Source organism: Chelonia mydas, chromosome 2 (genome assembly GCF_015237465.2).
Source record: "Chelonia mydas isolate rCheMyd1 chromosome 2, rCheMyd1.pri.v2, whole genome shotgun sequence".
NCBI lineage: Eukaryota > Metazoa > Chordata > Testudines > Cheloniidae > Chelonia > Chelonia mydas.
Window position 1 is genome coordinate 35,822,684 of NC_057850.1, and position 23,787 is coordinate 35,846,470.

The 23,787-nt window shown below is 44.4% G+C and overlaps 1 protein-coding gene across 28 annotated transcripts in view; it reads right to left on the bottom strand.

Moving 5' to 3' along the window:
- RIMS2 (regulating synaptic membrane exocytosis 2) overlaps positions 1 to 23,411 on the bottom strand; it is a 728,605-nt gene extending 705,194 nt beyond the window's left edge. For 8 of the 28 annotated variants that reach the window (XM_043539203.1, XM_043539200.1, XM_043539204.1 and 5 more), the window contains exon 1: positions 22,243 to 23,401. In XM_043539203.1, coding sequence (XP_043395138.1) covers positions 22,243 to 22,418 — 176 coding nt within the window. In that variant the 5' untranslated portion in view covers positions 22,419 to 23,401. Of the gene's footprint in view, positions 1 to 22,242 lie in introns of all 28 variants that reach the window. The other 20 variants (XM_043539224.1, XM_043539207.1, XM_043539206.1 and 17 more) reach the window with 4 other exon arrangements.
- Between the last annotated feature and the right edge of the window lie 376 nt (positions 23,412 to 23,787).

The window sequence follows — 23,787 nt, forward strand, 5'->3', positions numbered from 1 at the left end:
AGTAAGGCTTTTGATACGGTCTTACATGACCTTCTCACAAACAAGCTAGAGAAATACAACCTAGATGGAGCTACTATAAGGTGGATGCATAACTGGTTGGAAAACCATTCCCAGAGAGTAATTATTAGTGGTTCACAGTCAAGTTGGAAGGGCATATCAAGTAGGGTCCGACAGGGATCAGTCTTGGGTCCAGTTCTGTTCAGTATCTTCATCAATTATTTGGCTAATGGCAGAAAGTACACTTATAAAATGTGCACACAATACCAAGCTGGGAGGGGTTGAAAGGGCTTTGGAGAACAGGATTAAAATTCAAAATGATCTGGACAAACTGGAGAAATAGTCTGAATTAAATGGGATGAAATTCAATAAGGACAAATGCAAACTACTCCACTTAGGAAGGAACATTCAATTGCACACATACAAAATGGGAAATGTCTGCCAAAAAAGGAGTACTGAAGAAAAAGATCTGGGGGGGTCATAGTGGATCACAAGCTAAATATGAGTCAACAATGTAACACTGTTGCGAAAAAAGCAGACATTGTTCTGGAGTGTAGTAGCAAGAGTGTTGTAAGCAAGACATAAGAAGTAATTCTTCTGCTCTACTCAGCACTGATATGGCCTCAACTGGAGTATTGTGTCAAGTTCTGGGTGCCACATTTCATGGACAAATTTGAGAAAGTCCAGAGGAGCACAACAAAAATGATTAAAGGTATAGAAAACGTTACGTATGAGGGAAGATTGAAAAAAATTGGTTTGTTTAGTCTGGAGAAGAGAAGACTGAGGGGGGACTTAACTATTTTCAAGTACATAAAAGGTTGTTACAAGGAGGAGGGAGAAAATCGTTCTTGTTAACAAAGCAAGAAGCAATGGGCTTAAATTGCAGCACAGAAGGTTTAGGTTGGATTGTCAGGGTATTTAAACACTGGAATAAACTGTCTAGGGAGGTTGTGGAATGTCCATCACTGATAAGAGCAGATTAAACAATCACCTGTCACGGATGGTCTAGATAATAGTTAGTCTTGCCTTGAGTGCAGGGGACTGGACTAGAAAACCTGTTGAGGTCCCTTCTAGTCCTACGATACTATAAGCTATTTGTCTTCATTTTCTATGCCCTTCATAGGCTATCCCCATCCTACCTGTCATCTCTCATTCATTATCAAGATGTTGTCTTCCATCTCCAATCAGTCCACCTGTCAAACAAGTACCTTCATGCTTTCTGCCATGCTTTCCTGGGGAGATCTTCTCAGGTATGAGGGAACATTCACAAAACTAATATATTTTTCTCCTTCAAACCCTCTTTTTCCATTATGCCTACAGAAAACTTGACAATAGACGGTATATTGACACCACCAGCCATCATGCTGACCAACATTGTCTAATTTTTTCCTTGTATTCCTTCCTCTGTCTGTCTATCGCCATCTGTCTCTATTTCTTGTCTTATATTTAGTTTGTAAGCTCTTTGGGACAAGGACCATCTTTGGACTTGTTCTCTGTACTGACTAGAGATGTGGGGAGTTCTAGGAACTGCAGTCTTCCTGTGTTCAATACAGCTAAATATACTTAACTCTCTTGGTTGAGAGCCAGGATGAGAGAGTTGTTGGGAACGGTTTCTTTTCTTTTTCCTTCTGTGTACACAGCACTGAACTGTATTCAAAGAGTTATCAATGGGTCACTGTCAAACTGGGAGGATGTATCTAGTAGTGTGCCGCAAGGATCTGTCCTGGACCCAATATTGTCATTAAAGACTTGGATATTGGAATGGAGAGTATGCTTATAAAATGTACAAAAGATGGCAAGAAACAAGAGTCTGCAAGCATCTTAGAGGACAGGATTAGAATTCAAAAGGACCCTTATAAATTTGAGAACCGATCTGAAATCAAGAAGATGAAATTCAATAAAGTGCTTACAAAGGAAAAATCAAATGCATGAATAGAAAATGGAGAATAACTAGTTAGGCAGTAGTTCTGTGGAAAAGGATCTGGGTGTTATAGTAGATCACAAATTGAATACGAGTTACCAATGTGATGCAGTTGCAAAGAAGGTTAATATTCTGTGGTGTATTAACAGGAGTATTGTATAAAAGACACAGGAGGAAATTGTTCTTCTCTGCTCAGCACTGGTCGGGCCTCAGCTGGAGTACTGGGTCCAGTTTTGGGGGCCACACTTTAAGAAAGATGTAGAAAAACTGGAAAGAATCCAGAGGAGAGCAACAAAAATGATAAAGGGTTTAGACAACATGACCTATGAGGAAAGGTTTTAAAAAAAAAAACAAAAACAAAAAAAAACCCCACACCTGGGCATGTTTAGTCTTGAGACTGAGCGAGGACCTCATAACAGTCTTCAGATATGTGAAAGACTGTATAAAGGGGATGGTGATCAATTGTTTTCCATGTCCATCAGCGTAGGACAAGAAGTAATTGTCTTAATCTGTAGCAAGGGAGATTTAGAAAGTTTTCCTATTATCTAATCCGGGGTGGGCAAACTTTTTGGCCTGAGGGCCACATCGGGGTGCGAAACTATATGGAGGGGTGGGTAGGAAAGGCTGTGCCTCCCCAAACAGCCTGGCCCCCACCCCATATCCACCCCCTTCCCACTTCCTGACCCCTGTCTGCCCCGCTCAGAACCACTGACCCATCCAACCCCCCCTGCTCCTTGTCTCCTGACCGCCCCCCACATAACCCCCCCTGCTCTCTGTCCCCTGACTGCCCCCCTCAACACCTATCCACACCCCTGGGGACCCCACCTCCTACCAATCCCCCGTTCCCCATCCCCTGACCGCCCCGACCCCTATCCACATCCCTGCCCCCTGACAGGCTTCCCAGGACTCCCACACCTATCCAACCACCCCCTGCTCTCTGACTGCCCACCCCCACAGAACCTCTGCCCCATCCAACCGCCCCCTGCTCCCTGTCCCCTAACTGCCCTGCCGGGACCCCCTGCCACTTATCCAACCTCCACCCCCTTTTCATGCAGCTCAGAGCAGCAGTAGCTTGCAGCCCCACCTCCCAGCCAGAGTCAGCCACACAGCAGCGTGGCTGCGGGGGAGGGAGGACAGCAGGGGAGGGGCCAGGGGCTAGCTTCCCCAGCCAGGAGCTCAAGGGCTGGGCAGGACGGTCCCGTGGGCTGGATGTGGCCTGCAGGCCGTAGTTTGCCCACCTCTCATCTAAACTAAACTATGAAGATAGTTAAGTTGTGGAATCCCTGACAGGGAGGTTTTTAAGAGCAGGTTAAAACACCTGTCAGGGTTGGTCTAGGTATACTTGATCCTGCCCCAAGGGTGATGGATGAGATGATCTCTGGAGGTCCCTTTCAGCCCTACATTGCTATGATTCTATGCATAGCATAGAACTACAGTTCCCAGAATTCTTCATTTCTTGTATTCTAAGGAAATTACATAGACTTGGATAGATTTCAGGTCTTCATAATTTAATTATTTCTTTTCATGTGTAGTTGTATATACCAAATGCACAATGTGACACTCAGTACCTCAAAGTAGCACCCTGGAACTCCCATATTCACCACTGTGATCATTATGATACGTTTTGTACAATGCATGCACGTATTCAGGTCTGCTCTTTGTATACCCGTGCACAAGCGCCACACAGGAGCAGACTATAAAGGGGTTGGAAGAACTCATCTGCTATTACGGATCCCCCCTTGAGGTGAAAAGTGATCGGGGAACCCATTTTATGGGAATGGAAGTAAGAGAATGGGCTAGGGGATGAGGGATTGCGTGGGTGTTCCACATCGTATACTACCTGCAAGGCATCGGGCTCATTGAACGCATGAACAGCTTGCTTAAAGAACAGTTAAACAAACTATCTCCCACAGAATCCCTGACCAGGTGGAGCCGTAATCTTCACCAAGCCACGGCTGCGCTCAATGACCACCCTCTTTATGGCTCCTCACTGTATGCTAGATTCAAGGGGGAGGTCATTGAGCCACCCCGTGTGTTGCGAGTGCACCGTCTGCACCTGCAAGCCCACCTTCCCATTCAGGCCACCCCGGGAAGTGCTGGTCTCAATCTGCAGGTCCCTCAAGAGAGCCTCACTCTATAGCCCAATAGCTGAAACCTCGTAAGTACTGGCCTAGCCATTGGGCTCCCACAGGGCTATTATGGGCACATTGCTCCATGCAGCAGTCTAGCCCTTAAGGGCATAGATGTTGCAGCAGGAGTAATCGACGCTGACTATACTGGGGAGGTTAAAGGTGCTTTTGGTTCATAATGGCCAGCAGGCAATAACTGTCCTCCAAGGCGAACGTATTGCACAGCTGATTTGCGAGTGCATTGGGTTGCCTGATGTGCAGGAAGTGGATGCGCTTGCACCCACCACTCGAGTGGAGGGGGGGGGTTCAGCACAACTGGACATGCAGTTTGGGTTCACAACCCCACCAAACATAACCCACTCGAAGAGGAAATCCTAACTGAGGGCCCCGGGGACGCTCATCTCGTGCTGCTAAAGGGGAAGATGCCCCAATTTATGTGCCCGCTAAGCGTCTTTCTTCCAGGCAACCATAACCGCCGCATTGCAGTTTGGGCAGCTCCGTGGAGTGTCCCGGTCACACCACCCGAAGACCGACACCTGCGTGATGTCTCTACGACGTGTTCCCCACAGCGAAATCCTCAAACTAATTTTAGTTACAACTGGTGTCCAAGCCACATGGCATCACAACTCTGCTGTCCAGTGGATGCAATCGGTGGCACTAGCGGGTAACAAATCGGACTGTTGGTACTGCACGCACGCCCCCCAATTGGCAAGCGCTTGCATTCCATGGGCTGCAGTACCATGAAATGAATCCTGGGCCCTTAACGACACCACCTTTCTCACCAAGTGTCATAAATATAAAGGGAAGGGTAATCACCTTTAAAATCCCTCCTGGCCAGAGGAAAAATCCTTTCACCTGTAAAGGGTTAAGAAGCTAACGGTAACCTCGTGGCACCTGACCAAAATGACCAATGAGGAGACAAGATACTTTCAAAAGCTGAGAGGAGGGAGTAAAACAAAGGGTCTGTGTCTGTCTGGGTGATGCTTTTGCCAGGGACAGAACAGGAATGGAGTCTTAGAACTTAGTAAGTAATCTAGCTAGGTATGTGTTAGGTTATGATTTCTTTAAATGGCTGAGAAAATAGCTGTGCTGAATAGAATGAATATTCCTGTCTGTGTGTCTTTTTTGTAACTTAAGGTTTTGCCTAGAGGGATTCTCTCTGTTTTGAATCTAATTACCCTGTAAGGTATTTACCATCCTGATTTTATAGAGGTGATTCTTTTTTACTTCTATTAAAAGTCTTCTTGTAAGAAAACTGAATGCTTTTTCATTGTTCTTAAGATCCATGGGTTTGGGTCTGTGGTCACCTATGCAAATTGGTGAGGATTTTTACCAAACCTTCCCCAGGAAGTGGGGTGCAAGGGTTGGGAGGATTTTGGGGGGAAAAGACATTTCCAAACGACGCTTTTCTAATAAAAATAAACCCAGATAAATGTTTGGTGGTGGCAGTGGAAGTCCAAGAGCAAAGAGTAAAATAGTTTGTACCTTGGGGAAGTTTTAACCTAAGCTGGTAAAAGTAAGCTTAGGAGGTTTTCATGCAGGTCCCCACATCTGTACCCTAGAGTTCAGAGTGGGGAAGGAACCTTGACACCAAGTATAATGAAACGCCCCCTTACCGGCGCCAAGGGACACCGGTAGTGGTACTGGGGGATGCTTCTTGGTGTGTTCAGCGACCTTTGGTGATGGACGCCGTTCATCCCATTGGAGAACTTCCCCCATCCTCGTGCGCAGTGATAGCAGAATACCTGCCAGATGCCAGGCAATTTAACGTTACTGCCGGCCCACCGGAATTGCACAATAAGAGGATGGCTGGAGAGACGTGGGTCTCAAGTGAGAACTGTTCCAGTTCTTCTGAAACCAGTTTGACTTATACCAATGGCACCACCCTTTGCCATTGGTGGTAGCGTTGGGGAGAGCGGGGACTACATACCTGTGATTTTCTGTATTATTTCAATGCCAGTGCCCACTTATAGAGAACGCCCCTCAGTACAATTAGACACGGGCAAATCCCGCGTGCACATTACTGGTCTCAGCATAACCAAAGCTCCAACAGGTGGTGTCGCAACGCCTCAGATAGCACATGGCTCCCCACAGCAGGATTGCCGGGGCTGTACTGGCTATGCGGCCATTGTGGTGAGGCAGTGTCCCACCCCTGTGCCAGATTGGGCTACAACAGGCCAGAGCGGCTGCGCAAGGTGGCAGCCAATAAGGGAGGGCCTGTTAGAGAGCCAGTCAGGGCCAGTATTACAGCCAGCCAATCAGGACAATTCTAGGCCTATATACAGGCTGCCCAGGAAGGGAGCAGGTAGTCTCTCCCAGACTTTCAAAGGAGAAGGTCTGTCTCCTGAGCGAAGGAGACCAGCACCCAGGACAGTGCAGTGCTGGGCAGGCTTGGGGGAGCTGAGGAGAGCTCCAGCCCAATACCTGCCAGGCTGCAGGCCCTGATAGAAGGGATCACAAAGTGCAAGGGGGCCGAAGGGGAAGCGGCCCAGGGAGGGGAGGAGAACAAGGGGAGCGAAGGAGAGCAGGGATGCTGCTGCCAGAGGGTCCCTGGGCTGGGACCCAGAGTAGAGGGTGGGCCTGGGTCCCCCCCTTACCCCTTGTACTATACCCGGCCATTAGGAGTGGCCATAGCGGACTGCACCTGACCCCTGATAGAAGGGGTTAGACTTTGGGGATATGGTTGGCCTCTGCAGCTGGGGTGAAAAGAAAAGACTGCTGTTAACCACAACCATCACCACCCCACCCCCTGGAAGGGGGTGACTGTGAACCTGGGGGCACTGCTGGAGGGCAGTGTCCTGAAGAGGACACCGCGAGCAATGCGGGTCGAGAAGCCAATCGAGAGCGAGAGACAAATGGGACCCCACCAGTGGAGGGCACTCCACATGGACTGAGCTAATTCCCAGAGAGTTACCAACAGGAGGCGCCATGGTGGTGAGTCCCAATCCCATCACAGGCATATAAAACCCCTACCCAACCAATGGTGTGGATGGTGCACATTGGGACGGCTCCTCCCCTGGATGTATGGAATGCAAATCATGCATGCTCGTGCAGTGCATAATTACATATTGGTGGCACATCGACGACGAAGCCCAAACCCCATTGTGCAGAGACCCATGGGCTTTCATCAGTTTGACTGCACTTTCCTCCCCTACTTAGGGGTGGCCAAATTGGAGTGCGCTATAGTAAATATTTCAGCCACGTTAGAGGCTATAGAAAATACCATAGATGCAATCCAAGCCCTGCAATTAGAGGTAGCCTCTTTATCGTGAATTACAAAATTGTATGGTGTTAGATAATCTATTAGCCGCACAAGGTGGCATTTGTGCCTTAATTAATGAAAGTTGTTTTTACTCAAATCAGGAGGTGTTACATGACATGGTTCTGAGACTTCCGTATGGGATGACCCTTGGCAGTGGCTAACCTCCTCGCTTCTGGATCTCGGTGCCTGGGAGAGACGCATCGGGCTCCTACTATTGATTGAACTAGTGGGTTTTTTGTGTGCTTGTCCTTCTTCAATGTTGTGTGAATTGCTCCTCCACCCTCCTGGCCTCACTAGCAACCCCCAAACCAGTGTGCATGCTCACCGTGTACTGGTGGCAGTAACAAACACACCACAGTCTGCCAAGGGGTGGAGTGTAGGGGCAAGGTTGAGGAAGATTGGCGAGGAGCTAAGTGGTGGACCACGTACGTGAGTGAATGTAAGCAGAGGATGCAGGCAGTTCAATGAACTTTGTTCGACAGACCCTGCCAAAGTAGTTTAACATAGTTCAGCATATTTTTTTCCTGTAAACAAGTCAGTTTTTTTAAAAAAAAAAAAAAAAGCATAAATCATGAACGTAATGGATGTAACCAGCTGTTGACCCCATGTAACCTCGAGGTAAGTGCGGAGAACAACACTGCAGAGGACTCCCCCAGCGGAGTTCTGCCTGGTCAGCTATCCTGAATGGCCAGAGTCCCCTGCAGCCCCTCCGCGCATCCTAAGGACTCACCGCACAGATTGGAGCGTAAGTTCGTCTTTCAATAAATCGTAGCTTGCTATTCTTAGGCCTGAGTGTCATCCTTTCGCTGGTATCTTTCCCTCCCCCCACCCTGCTTGCGGGCACACTGGGTTTGTGAATATTTTTCAGATATACAAGTAGCAGCATGTTTTAGACAAGAACCCACAGACGTACTACAGTAAACTATGTGGATAACATAAATGCAGAAGTACAATATGGAGTTAAGAGCCAAATTCCACAACCCTGTCTAAATATATCTGAATAGGCACAAATATATACTGCCAAAGAACTATCCTGGTTCCTCTATAATCCATTCAGCTATGACCACCTGTACAGGCCCATCTATAAATACTAATTATTTTTGTCTGTAACATGAATCAGCACAGAGGAGATGCCTCACTACCACTGCTGTGTCAGAGGATGTAGTGCCCCACATATTAGAGCATTGTTCCTGAGCTCTTGGGTGAATGCCTGCAAAGCACCCTCTCTATAAATGTGTGTTGGAAAAGCCAGTACCAGGGCATAAAACTTCCAGCCCTTTCCTCTCAGGTGTTCTGTCATTCACTTTTGACTCTGGAAGACATAATTTGGCCAAAATCATAGACTCAGAGAATCATAGGCCTGGAAGGGACCTCAACAGGTCTTCTAGTCCAGTTCCTTGCACTCAAGGCAGGACTAAGTATAATCTAGACTATCCCTGGCAGGTGTTTGTCTCACCTGCTCTTAAAAATCTCCAATGATGGATATCTATGGCCTCCCTGTGCAATTTATTCCAGTGCTTAGCTACCCCATCAGTTAGGAAGCTCTTCCTAATGGCCAACCTAAACCGTCCTTGCTGCAAATTAAGTCCATTGCTTCTTGTCCCATCCTCAGAGGGGACATTTTTTCTCCTTTTTCCTTGTAACAACCTTTTATGTACTTGAAAATTATGTCCCGTCAGTCTCCTCTTCTCCAGGAGAAACCAACTCAATTTTTTTCAAATCTTCCCTCAGCAGAGATATCTTATAGACCTTTAATCATTTTTGTTGCTCTTCTCTGGACTTTCTCCCAGTTGTCCACTTATTTCCTGAAATATGGCACCCAGAACCAGACACAATATTCCAGCAGAGGCCTAATCAGTTTGGAGTAAAGCCGAAGAATTACTTTGTCTTGCTTATAAGACTCCTGCTAATGCATCCCAGAATGATGTTTTGCTTCTTTTGCAACAGTGTTACACTCTTGACTCATATTTAGCTTGTGATCAACTATGACCCCCAGATCCATTTCCACAGGGGTCTGCAATACATAGATACTAGGGAGAAATATAGCTTTTTTCAAATAAGAGGAGGGATTGGTTTATTTTAAAGCTTCTTAACCACTGATTCTCCATACATTCCTTAATCTGTATTTACAATTAATATTTTCAAACACATCTATTTAAGGTGATAGGTAACAATTACTCTGACAATGCTCTTCCAATGCCAGATAGACAGACTTTAGAAAATATGACTGCTGAGAGAAGGTCTCCTATTCTGGTATATTTAGATCTGTGAATCTGCAGCTTGTAGTGTATGTGAAACAAATTATTAGCAATGCCCCTGCAGATACTGATATACTTTTATAAGTCAATTAATGAGAGATTGCAAAAAGCAGTGAAAATATTCCAAAGCAAGATCAAGAAATATCATTCTCCGCACAAAAATAAAAGGTAATATTTATTCTTGAATAGCTTAGACTCTTTGTAGCTATCTTTCATGTCTATTATATCATCACTCATGAGAAAAATAAAAATTATTAATGAAAATCCTTGTTGATTCAAGACATCAGTGTTCAGTAGAATGTAATTCTCAGCCTTCTTAATATGATAGGATGCTATTTTTCTAACTCTTAGGTAATGTATAATTCAACTGTCACTTACTGTGCAGCAGTTGGTTACACAGAATGAAGTGAATCATAATCACGACTAACCAAATTAATGAAAGCACTCTGAATTTAAAAAAAAAAAAAAGCAGCTGTCTGAGGGCCTGATTTGGCAAAAATTCATTTTATTTCCATGCTACACAAGACAGCAGATACAAGTTTTTCTAAATGTCCACAGTGCTGAATTCAGCCTTTAGATGTTGCAGATATTAGAATCAATTCAGAAATATTCATGTTAAATTTACAAAAACAGACTACTGTCAAAAGCTTGTGTATAGGTAATATAGATAAATAACTACATAAATAATGTTAAGGTAATGACCAACTTACAAAAAGCAAGCCATTCACATCCAAAGTTTAAATCTCTATCACATTGGAAGCTGGGGGGAGAGAATGACAATATGTGAGCTAAGGAGAGAAATGACAGTCTTAATTGAACTGCTGGGTGTTGTAAATTTGTGTCATAATCTTAACAATAAACTGTTTCCTTAATGTTACTGGAGGAGGAGGAGGAGGAGGAGGAATCTAAATGAAAAGTTATCTCCTGTGTTTATAAAAAGAAAAGGAGTACTTGTGGCACCTTAGAGACTAACCAATTTATTTGAGCATGAGCTTTTGTGAGCTACAGCTCACTTCATCGGATGCATACTGTGGAAACTGCAGAAGACATTATACACACAGAGACCATGAAACAATACCTCCTCCCACCCCACTCTCCTGCTGGTAATAGCTTATCTAAAGTGATCATCAAGTTGGGCCATTTCCAGCACAAATCCAGGTTTTCTCACCCTCCATGTCGTTCCCCCCCCACACAAACACACACACATTCTCCTGCTGGTAATAGCCCATCCAAAGTGACCACTCTCTTTCACAAGTGAAAGAGAGTGGTCACTTTGGATGGGCTATTACCAGCAGGAGAGTGAGTTTGGGGGGGGGGGGGGGGGGCGGAGGGTGAGAAAACCTGGATTTGTGCTGGAAATGGCCCAACTTGATGATCACTTTAGATAAGCTATTACCAGCAGGAGAGTGGGGTGGGAGGAGGTATTGTTTCATGGTCTCTGTGTGTATAATGTCTTCTGCAGTTTCCACAGTATGCATCTGATGAAGTGAGCTGTAGCTCACAAAAGCTCATGCTCAAATAAATTGGTTAGTCTCTAAGGTGCCACAAGTACTCCTTTTCTTTTTGCGAATACAGACTAACACGGCTGTTACTCTGAATCCTGTGTTTATAACATTTAACCTAGAGATGGGACTAGCTTCATCCGTATTATTCTAGCCTATGGCTTGAAATATCCACTCACCACTCTCTAATGGTGAGTAGGTGGCTTTCCTTAGCAAGACAGAACTGTGAGTGTGGTCCCAGGGAGTTACTCTGAGATTACTCAGTTAGGGCAAACTGCGAAGAATGGGGTAGACAATCCCCAAAGCTGGTGGATATTCCAATACTTAGGTTCACCAAGCCAGCGCAAAACAGCTTTTCTAATACCTTACTGGTTATCCAGAAGCCAACAACACAGTTCCCATAAAGCAATCCAGCCTTGGGCCTCCACCCAGATACCCAAGTCAAATATGATGAGAATAACTGAAAATCTTAATCATATAAGAAAGTTCTACCAATCCCAAAGGATTGGGCACATTACCTTCCAGGTTAATGAATATTCCAAATCTTACCCAAATACAAGCTTACAGCCAGTCCTTATTAACTAAACTAAAATTTATTTAAAAAAAAAAAAGTGTATTGGTTAAAAGATCAGTATACATACAGACAAGGGTACAGTTATGAGATCAGATTCATAGTAGAGATGGTGAGCTTTGTAGTTGCAAAGAGTTCTTTCAGCATTAATTATAGGTTATAGTCCAACGTCCATATTCAGGGTGATCCAGATGGGACCGGAAATCTCAGATCTTACGACTCAAGCTTCCCCCTCAAACCCAAACTGAAGCCATCTAGGAGGAATTCCAAGTTCTCTCTGGTAGAGATGCATAGTCATACACATCAAAAGGATCACAGTCTCCAAATCTCCTTACAAGCATGATTCATTGAAGTTTTTTAGAATTTGAGCAAGAAATATACTAGTATTAGGAACAGACCTGGTCTAGAAAGGGAGAACATTCAGATTCTAGGCAGTAGATCTCAGATGCTGGAGGTCTCAGTGAGTGAAAGTGCCCTGATGTATCAAGTCTTGAAAGATTGGCAGGAACCAGCGTTGGTGAACAGGAATCAGAAGAAATCTGGGGAACCACGGGAGTCAAGGCCAGTATGGAGGGAGACCATTATTACTTTTGTTCAGGCCTGGTATATCTTCCTTCCATCTAGCCCAGTATCCTGTCTTCTGACAGTGGCCAATGCCAGCTGCCCCAGAGGGAATGAACAGCTAATCCTCAAGTGATCCATTCCCTGTCGCTCATTCCCAGCTTCTGGCAAACAGAGGCTAGGGAGACCATCCCTGCCCATCCTGGCTAATAGCCACTGATGATCTATCCTCCATGAATTTATTTAGTTCTTTTTTTTAACCCTGTTGTAGTCTTGGCCTTCACAACATCCTCTGGCAAAGAGTTCCACAGGTTGACTGTGTGTTGTGTGAAGAAATATTTTGTTGCTTGTTTTAAACCTGCTGCCTATTAATTTCATTTGGTGATCCCTGGGTCTTGTGTTATGAGAAGGAATACATAACACTTCCTTATCTACTTTCTCCACACCAGTCATGATTTCATAGACCTCTATCATATTCCCCCTTAGTCGTCTCTTTTCCTAGTTGAAAAGTCCCAGTCTTATTAATCTCTTGTCATAGGGAAGCCTTTCCATATCCCTAATAATTTTTGTTGCCCTTTTCTGCACCTTTTCCAAGATATCTTTTTTTGAGATGGGGCAACCACATCTGCATGCAGTATGCAAGATATGGGCATACCATGGATTTATATAGAGACTATGAGATATTTTCTGTCTTATTATCTATTCCTAGTTTAATGATTCCCAACATTCTGTTCCTTTTTTTTTGACTGCTGCTGCACATTGTGGATAGTTCTCTGAAAATATCCACTCAATGACTCCAAGATCTCTTTCTTGAGTGGTAACAGCTAATTTAGCCCACATCATTTTATATGTATAGTTGGGATTATGTTTTCCAATGTGCATCACTTTGTATTTAGCAACATTAAATTTCATCTGCCATTTTGTTTCCCAGTCACCCAGTTTTGAGAGATTGTTTTGTAGCTCTTTGCAGTCTGCCTGGGTCTATCTTGAGTGTTCATTAATTTAATTTAATATTCATTAATTTGCCCATCTGAAGATTACTTTTCATGGTTTCTTTTAAGTAACCAATTTAAATTCTTTTTTTGGTTTCATAGTACTTATTTAAGAATACTCACCTTTACTCATTTATAAACTGTTTATATTACCCATGATAAATCAAACAGGATTCAACAACCTTTAAATGAAATTCCTTTGCCTACATATAAACTGTTCTTGTTATCTATGATACACTGAGACTGGACTCACTACTGATTTTGGTCTTATCTTACCTAGAGAAGAGTGTCCCCACCAGAAGAGGTTCCACTCTTAAGGTGTAATCTCTGCTGAAAGCTCTCCACAGAAAGAAATACAGAAGAGATTGTATCTGAAGTAACCACTGTTTACTGCTTGTATTGTTTGTTTTGCCTTTATATTTTTTCTGTCTTTCTTTCCCAGATGCTTTGTCACTGCAGCCATTGAGACCTGAAGCTGCTCTAAATTACATCAGAGCTGTTTCAGCCTCCAGCTGGCCCCAGAATCAGGGAAATGAAAAGACGGCATAGAAGCATTTTGCGTCACCTCTCCATATGTGTAAAGCTAGCTTCTACTAGCTAGCTTTAAAAACCAACCCCTAATCTCCTCAAATAGCCTTTACCAGTACTACTGATGAGCGAGGGAGTAGCTGCACATATGTTGAGCACAGTCGGTGCAAAGGCTCATTTTATTTGAATCCTGGGCCCCACTTCAACAGCTGGAAGCAAAAAAAAAAAAAAAAAAAAACCACCACACGCCACACCACTAAAAACAGGAAAATTCTCCAGTTCCCCTAAAATCATTCTGACAGACCCTCCCAGTGTCAGGACGGCAGTTGGGCTAGAGGGGAGAGAAACAGACAAAGGCAAACAGCCTTCCAGAAAAGGAGAGCTAACAAAGTGCACCAAGGAACATTCACCTTCTTTATGTGACTCTGCTCTCAATATTCTGTAATACTTCAAGCATGCCAGAAGGGGGTGCCGGCACCCAGTCTGGGGGAAAACAAAACAAAAAACACACCAGGAAGCTCTTGTGCCTGCCTTTGAAGTGCAGAATAAAGGTTTATGCACATGAATAACTTTACACATAAGTAATCCCACTGTCTTAAAATTCAAAGTTAGAACCCTTTTATTACTTTTTTCTTCTCATTATGGAAAGAAAATGGAAAGGTCACAGCAAATATTTTAAAAGTGGTCTGGGGAAAAACACACTTTTTAAATCAGGTGAGACTGACAGTTTTGTTCTGTACAATTTAGAACTTACAATATATACTGTAATTAGGCTTTAGTTTCAATGCAAAAAAATCAAGCTTTCAACGTTTTCATAGGTTTTAAATTATCTTACTCATAGATTCATAGAGTTTAAGGCCAGAAGGGGCCATGAGATCAAGTAGTCTGACCTCCTGTATATCACAGCCCACTACATTTCACCCAGTTCCCCCTGTATTGAACCCAATAACTTGGGTTTGGCTAAGCATAACGTGCAGAAAGACGTCTGGTCTTTATCTGAAGACATCATATGGCGGAGAATCCATCACTTCCCTTGGTAGTTTGTTTCCATGGTTAATCATCCTCACTATTAAAAATTTGTACCTTATTTCTCATTTGAATTTGTCTGGCTTAAGCTTCCAGCCACTTGTTCTTGTTATGCCTTTCTCTGTTGGAATAAAGAGCCCTTTACTACCTGGTATTTTCTCCCTATGAAGGTACATACTCACTGTAATCAAGCACCTCTCAATCTTCTCTTTGATAAACTAAACAGATTTAACTCTAAGTCTCTCATTATAAGGCATTTTCTACAGCTCTCAAAAAATTGCCATGGTTCTTTTCTGTATCCTCTCCAATTTTTAACTTAAAAATGTGGACATTAGAACTGTACACATTATTCCAGTACTGGTCTCACCAACACTGTATAGAGAGGTAAAATCAACTCCCTATTCCTATTCACTACTACCCGTTTGGAGTCTGCCTTCATCTACAAACACATTCTGCTTAGTCACTGACAGGAAGTAACCCCACTACTACTACTATTTATCCAGCATCCAAAAGGGTAATAGTAACTTTACAGAAAGAAGGAAGAGGTGGCACAGGCAAGTGGAATAATCAAACAGAAAACAAGCGGAGAGTAAAAGAAACAAAAAAAAGACAGGAGAAAAAGAGCGTCAGGTCCTTCATCACTCAAGTTTCTTCTTCCTATACTTTCTATTTTCCACTGTTTCAAGACACTACATTTAAATTCATCTTCACCGTATACATATGTTGTATGGCACAAGTAAACAAAAACAAAACTGTATGTTCCATCCTTCACTCTATATTCGGCAAAACACATAATGAAATCATAGGAATACTGCCTGAATAAGAAATGTTGACTATAGTCCTAGGTTATTATTTACCTCAAAAAAATCTGATCATCTAGTCTGATCTCCTATAGAACACAGGCCAAAGAAATTCTCCAAAATAATTCCTAGAGCATATCTTTTAGAAAAAAAGGAAGAGAGTAGACAAGAATATTCCAGAGAAAGAGTATCCAGTCCCATCTGCAATATCTTCATCTTCTTTTGGTGAGGCAGCAAATCCATCTACATCTGTCTTTGCAGATTAATAAAGTTTTCAAGTACTTAAAGTGCACGTAAAATCTTAGACATTCCCCTGGAGACTATTCAAGAAAAACACCACAAGCTCTTAAACATATTGCATTAACACAGACCCGGGAAATTAGCCATGCCAATAAACAATGGCCTGCTGGAACCTGCCAAATCCATCTGGCATAGGCCTACTTCCATCTCAGCTACCTCTAAGACAGCAGACAGAAGGTCAAGTCCCTGCAAAGGATTTGAACACTTACTCTCATCCTTCATCTGGCTCTCTTGCTGTGCAAGTAGTACAGGAGAGAACAAAATAGCAAAGTCCACAAAAGTCACCCCAAAGAAAAAAGATCCCCAAAAAACTGGATCTTTTCAGCAAGCCTTCAAATGAAAGCAGCAAATTATCAAGTACTGCTCAACATGTGTTTTTAATTTGGGACAAACTGTCTAATTTTGTTGATCAGTTACTCAAGGAGCAACAAGAGTTGCTGAAATAACTTATGGCCAACTGGTTGCTCAAACATCTCAGCAGACTGCACTGGACACGTGATACAGAAGGTCACACCATGGCTACTGAAATAAGCCGGACAAGGTAGTTCTGGCTTCAGTCCTCTGGAATTTCAACAGAGATTCAGGCAATAATTGAGGACCTCTCATTTGAGGGAAAGCCTCTTCAACAGTGGGACAGACAAAGCCCCTCATATTTTAAAGGATGACAGAGCAACTCTGTTCTTCCAGGGCTCTGTATCCCAACTCCTAAAAGGAAGCAGCCATGAGAGCACCCATATTTCAGACAGTGCTCAGTTACATTCAACTCAAGATCTTTAGAGCCACTGAGAAAGAGGCAGAGATTCCACCAGAGGCAACTCTCTGCCTCCTCCTTGGCTGCCCCACAGTCTGAGGTTTTGAATAGTCAGGAAGCCTGATGCATGCTTGGACCAAAGGATCTTTGTTCTACCCTTTGGCAACCAGTTGTTTTATTTTCAAGAATCTTGAACTGGCATTACTCAGACCAGTGGGCCCTCAAGATTTACATCATCTTAAAAATTTTGAATCCCTCATACTTGCACTTCCGAATCCCTCATATTTGCACTTCAGAAAAAACATACAAAGAGTGATCACTTTATACGCATACACCCCAACAACAATCAACACACCGAGCATTTCATGTTTTTTATCTTTAAAAAAAAAATAGTATAAATCCTAACTAATCAATTTGCATAGTGAGGTAGGGAAGCTTTAATCATATTTTATATAGCAGTAACACATACAAATAGTTTGTGTAACTTTGAAGACCACAAACTGGCAAATCAGGATTAGAACTCTCAGGCAACAGTCTCCTCCCACATCAACACTACTGCTAAATCCTAAGTATTTTTTCCTTTACTTCTCCAAAGTCACTTCATTCCTGCCATTAAACACTTTATCATCTTTCCTCATGACTACTGAGAACCCCTCTTCTCTGACCTCCTTAGCTCTCACTTCACTGCATCAAAAAAACACAGCTGTAAAAATCATCTTTTGTCCACTGTGCTAGCCATACCTACTTCCTCTTCCAATCCCTTCATCGTGCCCACACCCCACTCAGCACCTTGTGAATGAACACCTAATTTCAGTTTATTTATAAAATAGGATTACAATATGTCTCTGAAACAATGAAATGTACATTGTTTTCAGAGCCTGTTCCTGTTGGTTTTACAGAGAACAACATTTTATCCTAGTTTTTATAGACATAACAGACTGGTCACCTGAAATAGCTGCCAACCTGTGGTGACATTGAAGGTAAGCTGGACACACACATATGCGCCTAAAGGACCATTCCCTAGTCTGTCATGCAATAATGTTGCCACCTTACTACGTTTTGTGAGACCTCCCAGTAAGCACTCCCCTCAAGCCAGCCCTCCCACACAAAAGTCAGATTTATACAGAGACTTAAGTTAATTTGCATTTTTTTCTAACATAGGGCTCAATCCTGCAAAGTGCACTCAATGCCAATCAAATCAGTGGACGCTGGAGCACACTCAGGACCTTGCAAGACTGGGATCATAAATTCGTTTATATAGAGACAACATGACCTGAAAATCTGTTAGGAAGCTTACATGGATAAAACTAGAAAAAAGATGCAGAACATACGTATTTTAAATGAAAAATCATGCAAATTCTACACAAAGTCCCAAAAACAACAGAGGTTCAATACATTCGCATTTTTGTAGTTTAATTGGGATGAACTTGTATAAATTGTAGAGGTAAAATTTATTGCATCTGGAGTACATATATTATGTATATTAAATATTGCTCAAAATCTTTTTTTGTCAAATTATCTAAATTAAATAACTTTGTATCTTTTTAACCACACTACATTTACTTTGCCTGTTAATTGAAATACTTTTGTTAAATCTCAGCAAAATGTTTTTTCTATGGAAGGAACATTTTTAAAATGTGCAGTTTTCCAGATTAAAAAATGACAGTCCAATATTAAAACATTACTCTAGTTTCTAGTAAAGATAAATTGCCTCACAAATAAATTACAATAATATAATTTTAAATAGCTTTAGGTTGAAACACAAATCAGCAAAAGCAAAGAATCTCAAATTTAGGCCTATAGCGGATTTAGGAAAAAACAAACAACACAGTGAGCTAAGTATAGAATGATAGCCTTAATGAAGGGCCAGCTGCAGCAACTCTTACACTGAACCAAATCAACATTCAAGAAAGCAGGGATGAAAGAAACAAAAACCCAACTCCAGTAGTACCAAAACTTCCAGAGGAGAGGCTCAGAGTAGAAGCAGCACAGTATCCTGACCCCTCCTCCTCCATGAGAGCACTGCATGGCTACAGCTGTGTGCTTTTAGGAGACAGAGCCTGCCAGAAGGGAGCAGATCTGGTAAACAGCCACTTTACATGTCATCTTCTCCCAACAAATCTCAGCAGGAGTTCATGCTGACCTTATCAAAATTAACTCCTGCAGATTCAAACTCTATAGCATCTACCTTCACTTCCCAAAAAAGATTAGCGCACGTAGAGAGAAGAAAATTATATATCTATATTTTTTTTTAATAGACATACACATTTCCCCCTGGAGATAGAAAGGGAGAGGAATAAAAATAAATAGCCCACATGACAGATACGAATCACATTATTTAATGAACTTCTGGAAAGTGCTAAAATATCACAGTGATAGGCACCATGCAAGAACTTGAAATGGAATGGAAGAAAGCAGCAGAGTGGAGGGAGGGGCTAGCCCCTCAGACTGACATTCAGTCATCATAAGTTCCCCCAAAGTTTACAGGAAATCCATTCATATCCCCTTGATTCTCTAATAAGAATGTTATCACAAGACCTCTCCAAGTGTCAGCTCAGACTTTCCAGCCTAATTTTACCCTCCCATGTTATATTTTCATGGAATGGAATGATACAGCCCGTAATTCTTACTCAGACAAAAGTCCATTTCACTTCAAAAGAAGTTTGCCTTCAATGGAAATTTTGCTTGAATAAGGAGTATAGAATTTGGCTCTATCTGCATGATATCAATAAGAATAGTTAAATGTATATGTTGTATTAATGTTCTTGTTTTCTTTTAGAAATTGGGGAACATACCTGTCAAGAAGGTTAAACTGCAAAATATTTACTTAAGAGAGCAGAACAAGTTTTTGTATGGTATTTTTTCTAGTAAATATAGAAAAAGAGAACATTTTTAGAATAAACAGTGCTTTAAAACTGTCAAGTGCATATTTCACATTAAATAAAGTAAAATGTCTTTAGAAAATAACATTGATAAGTTGTTTACCTGAAACCATATCACTTCTCAAGATCTTGTAAATTATTATTAACTCCCATTGACAACAATACTTCTATAAAATAGTTGTTTCAGTCCATCCTGTATATACATATTTTTGCATATAGTCTTTCCAATACCCTATACACAATTCTCAGCCTCCAGCACACCATCCCCCCACTGCTGTGTCAAGTGAAAAGCTGAAATTACAGCAATGACACTCCTTAATGGGAAGCCATTGGGTCAGCGCTTCAGCTGATATAAATTGACATAGCTCCAGCAATAGGAGGTTTGCATGTGAAAACAATGAGAAACTAAGCCTCATAGAACGCATATAGCTTCTCTCAAAGTTCTAATGAAGGGTGTGGTATCACCTTACTTTATTTTGTAACTGCATGCATTGTTTCCCCCCCACAAACTTCCTTCTGTGCTGAGTGTGTTCTCAGATAATAACAGAGCAAACTTAAATTTAAAAAAAATAGAAAATCTGTTTACACTTATAATCCTTAAACTTAAACCATTTGATGTTAGTTGGAGCCTCTCCCTTTCTTAAAATACTGGGAAATTACTCTGCCTATAATATGCACATTAGTGATCATTTATGAAATTCTTAGCCTTGTAACAACCTTACTCCTAAAAAATTAGATGACTCCTCATGCATATAGGTCACAATCACATTTAAAATACACATAACACGTTTAGATTTTAGAATTATACATGATTTTTCACTATAAAAAAAAGTGATATTCTTACTTTCTTACAGTGAATGTAATTTTTAAAATCACAAATTTTATCGAATCCAAAACAAAGTTGCCAGCATTATTTGTTAATCTTTAATGCTACTCTCATATATTGAAGCTATACTTCTGATTAATAACTTGTAATTTCATTTCTTGTTAATGTTTTTAAACACACAAAACTTTTAAGTTAAAAATGTATATTCTTTTATTTTGATTCTCCATATTATTCAGAAATGTAACAAATCTTTTAAGTACTTTAAAATGTGGGTGCCACAATTGTGTGAAATATATAATATTAAAATGTCAGCTATTTAATACTCTGAATTACTTTTGATTATTTAGAATTAGAATGACAAAATTAGATATGTAATTTGATTTCCGGTGTATAATTCACACTGGTATTCTTCAAAATGTTGACATATTAAAGCATTTTTTAAAGCAGAGGGACAATGAAAAGGATTTAAGAAGTGGAGCACTCTTCTGCCTTCTATAACTGTTATTTAAAGAATATCCATAGTTTAAATTTCCACTAGCATATTCCTAATTAAACAATGACTGGAACACATACACTTCCGACCAAGCGTTAAGGCCCAGAGATAGCTTTTAGCTACAGATTTTGAAGGAACAGTTGAAGACCACAATGGTCAAGAGACAGTGTTGACTCATGCAGTTCTCTCTTTTTTGCCTTAACTGCTGATACCGTGAAAAATATTATGCTGCCTCTTTTCTGGCTTTTTCATATTTCCACACACAATACTGTGTATAGTAGTGTGGTTTTAAACTTCTAAATCATTAGAGGTGAATGTGGTGTTTTTACCAGATAGGGAAGCAGTCTTCATGAGTGTTTACATGTGTTTGGTAAGTAGACATATGGGACAACAGTACGGATCGAGATTACAAACCCAGTATCTTCACGTTAACCTGCAAGCAATAGCTCTGAATCCCTCCCCAAGTGCCTTAGATAGGTAAAAATCACCGAAGATTACAAGAAAAAGTTTGCATTTCCTTAGCACCCTTCACTTCCCGCTGCACTTCGAAGAAACAAAAATGCATTAAAATGTAGAGCCTTCCGAGACAAGTGCCCCCATCCCTGATAACTGCTGAGAGCTGGACCTGTCTGCAGACGGAAGGGAGGCGATGGAGAGAAGAGGAAGGACAGCAGGGCCATAAACGGCCCCCACCTCCACCCCCGGGTCTGGACAGCTCCCTGGTGCTGAAGTTACAGAGCCGCTGTAAAAACGTGCTTCCCTCCTCAGCGTCTCGGCCGCTGGCAGCCTGCAGGCCCCGCCCGGCGTGTGGCTAGCGGGACAGGGTGTTAGGGAACCACAGGTGCCGGGGGCTGAGTCCCCACCCCGCGGAGACGCTTTCTCAGCTAGGAGAGAGGCGCGGAGCCGAGGCGGGCGGGCGACGCTGGTGGAGGAAGATGGCGGCTCTTGCAAACCCACTTGGAGACAGTTAGAGCCTAGGCCCCGGCCCCACATCTCCGACCCGGGGTATGGGGGCGAGCGGCCCCGGCGCCGCGCCACAGGCTCGGAGCCCGGCACACAAGCCAGGACCGAGCCCGCCCTCCGGCAGCTCCCCCGCTGCCTAGACCCTTTTCCTTGCACACGCCGGGTTAGAACAGCAGCACCTGTGCGGCCATGTTGGGTACCTAGCCCCAGTCTCTGCCCGGTGCCAGCCGCCTCCCCCTGCCCCCAGAGAGCTGGGGGGAGGCGGGGGGAGAGGGCAAGGCACCGGGGACATGGAGCAAATACCACAGCCGAGCGGCCTCACCTCCACACCCCCATCAGCATCCCCCTCCCCACGGCAGCTAGGGCCCCGACAGAATCGAGCCCCCAGTCCCCGAAACACCGCCGGGGCTGGGGTCGAGACCGCCACCCCGGCCCTCTCTGCGGCCCTGAGCGGGTAGGAAAGGAGGGGGCTGCCCTTACTTGAGCACGGACTGCTCCTTCTCTTCCTCCTTCTTCTGCCGCTCCATGACGGCCAGGATGATCTTCCGCTCTTCCTCCGTGAGGTGGCTGAGGTCGGGCATCTCCGGCTGCGGGGCCTGAGGTGGAGGAGGCGGAGGAGGAGCAGGGCCGCCCCGCGGCCCGACAGGAGCCGACATGTTTGGTGGAGCTCAGCCACGCGACGGGAGACGGGGGCTCGCCCGGGCGGCAGCGGCAGGAGCAGCGGCCGCTGGCGCGGGGAGCGATACATACAAGTCAGTGCACGCGGATCAATGGGCTGCCGGATGAATCAACAGCGCCCCGGGGAGGGGGCTGGCCGGGGAAGCCCGGCCTCACCCACACACACTCTGCCCACTCGTGAGGGCAGCCGCGGGGGGAGAAGGGAGGAAGGAGAGTGACGCGCGGGAAGGGGGCCGAAGCGCAATGAACAGGGAGCTGGGGGACCAGGGACTTTGGGAGGGGGCAGCGGAACGGGCGGAGACCTGAGGGGGTGGCCAGACAGAGAGCCGGGGGCCGGGACTGACCCCAGGAGAAGGAGCCAGGCCAGATTACGCTAACCCCGGTGCCAGGGGAAGAGTCCGAGCCCGGAAACCAGCGGCCGCAGGGACGCCAGGGGCAGGAGGCCGGCTGCAGGGAGAGAAGCGGGGGGTGTGGGACGGGAGCCCCGCCGCCCACGAGCGCCGAGCGGGGGCAAACCCTTTAGGGTGCGCGCGAGCCCCAGCCGCCGGCAGCTGTAGCCGGCTCATACTTCCAGCCCGAGGTCCATGGCGGGGGCTGTGTGTGGGGCGCCGCTGACTGCCGCCGCCTCCTGCTGCAGGTGCTGCCGCGCGGGCCTCGCCGCCGCCGCGCTCGACTGCTCTTCTCTCGGCTGCTGGATACAATCCGCCTAACCCATCGCCGCGCTGAGAGCGGGAGGCACGGGTGGGGGCTCGGCGTCTTCCTGCCGGGCCCCCGCCTGGCCCGGAGCGGCGCTTCTGCCTGCCGCGGGGGTGGCGGGGCTCCGCTTCTCGCGGGCGATCGACGCCCAGCCGGGGTGGGGAGGAGATTTTTTATTATTATTGTTATTTATTTATAAAGGCACAAAAATGGGTGCGATAAAAATCACGCGAGGAAGGACAAGGAGGAGCCAAGCGCCAGGGACGCGCTGGGAGGACCGAGCCCAGCTGCTCAAGGGGCGGACGCACCGAGGGAGGGGGGCGGAGAGAGACGGTGCACAGCAGCCGCTGCCGGGGCTCTCCCGAGAGGCGGGGGTGGAGAGGAGCTGGGGAAGGGGGTGGGGAGAGCAGAGAGTGAGAGTGGGAAAGGCGGCCAGAGAAATCGGATGAGGGAGAAGGGGGTTACGAGGGGGCGAAGTGGCTGGGAAAGGAGCCCCTGGGGAAAGAGGAGACGGGGTCGGCCGTGGAGGCGAACTGGAGCAGAAAGTGCGATGGAGCAAAGGTACAAAGGGGATGGGAGCTAACCGGGTGCAGTGCACCGCTGGATGTAAGAGGGGAAAGCCGTGCACGCCAATATCTTTAATCACACCCA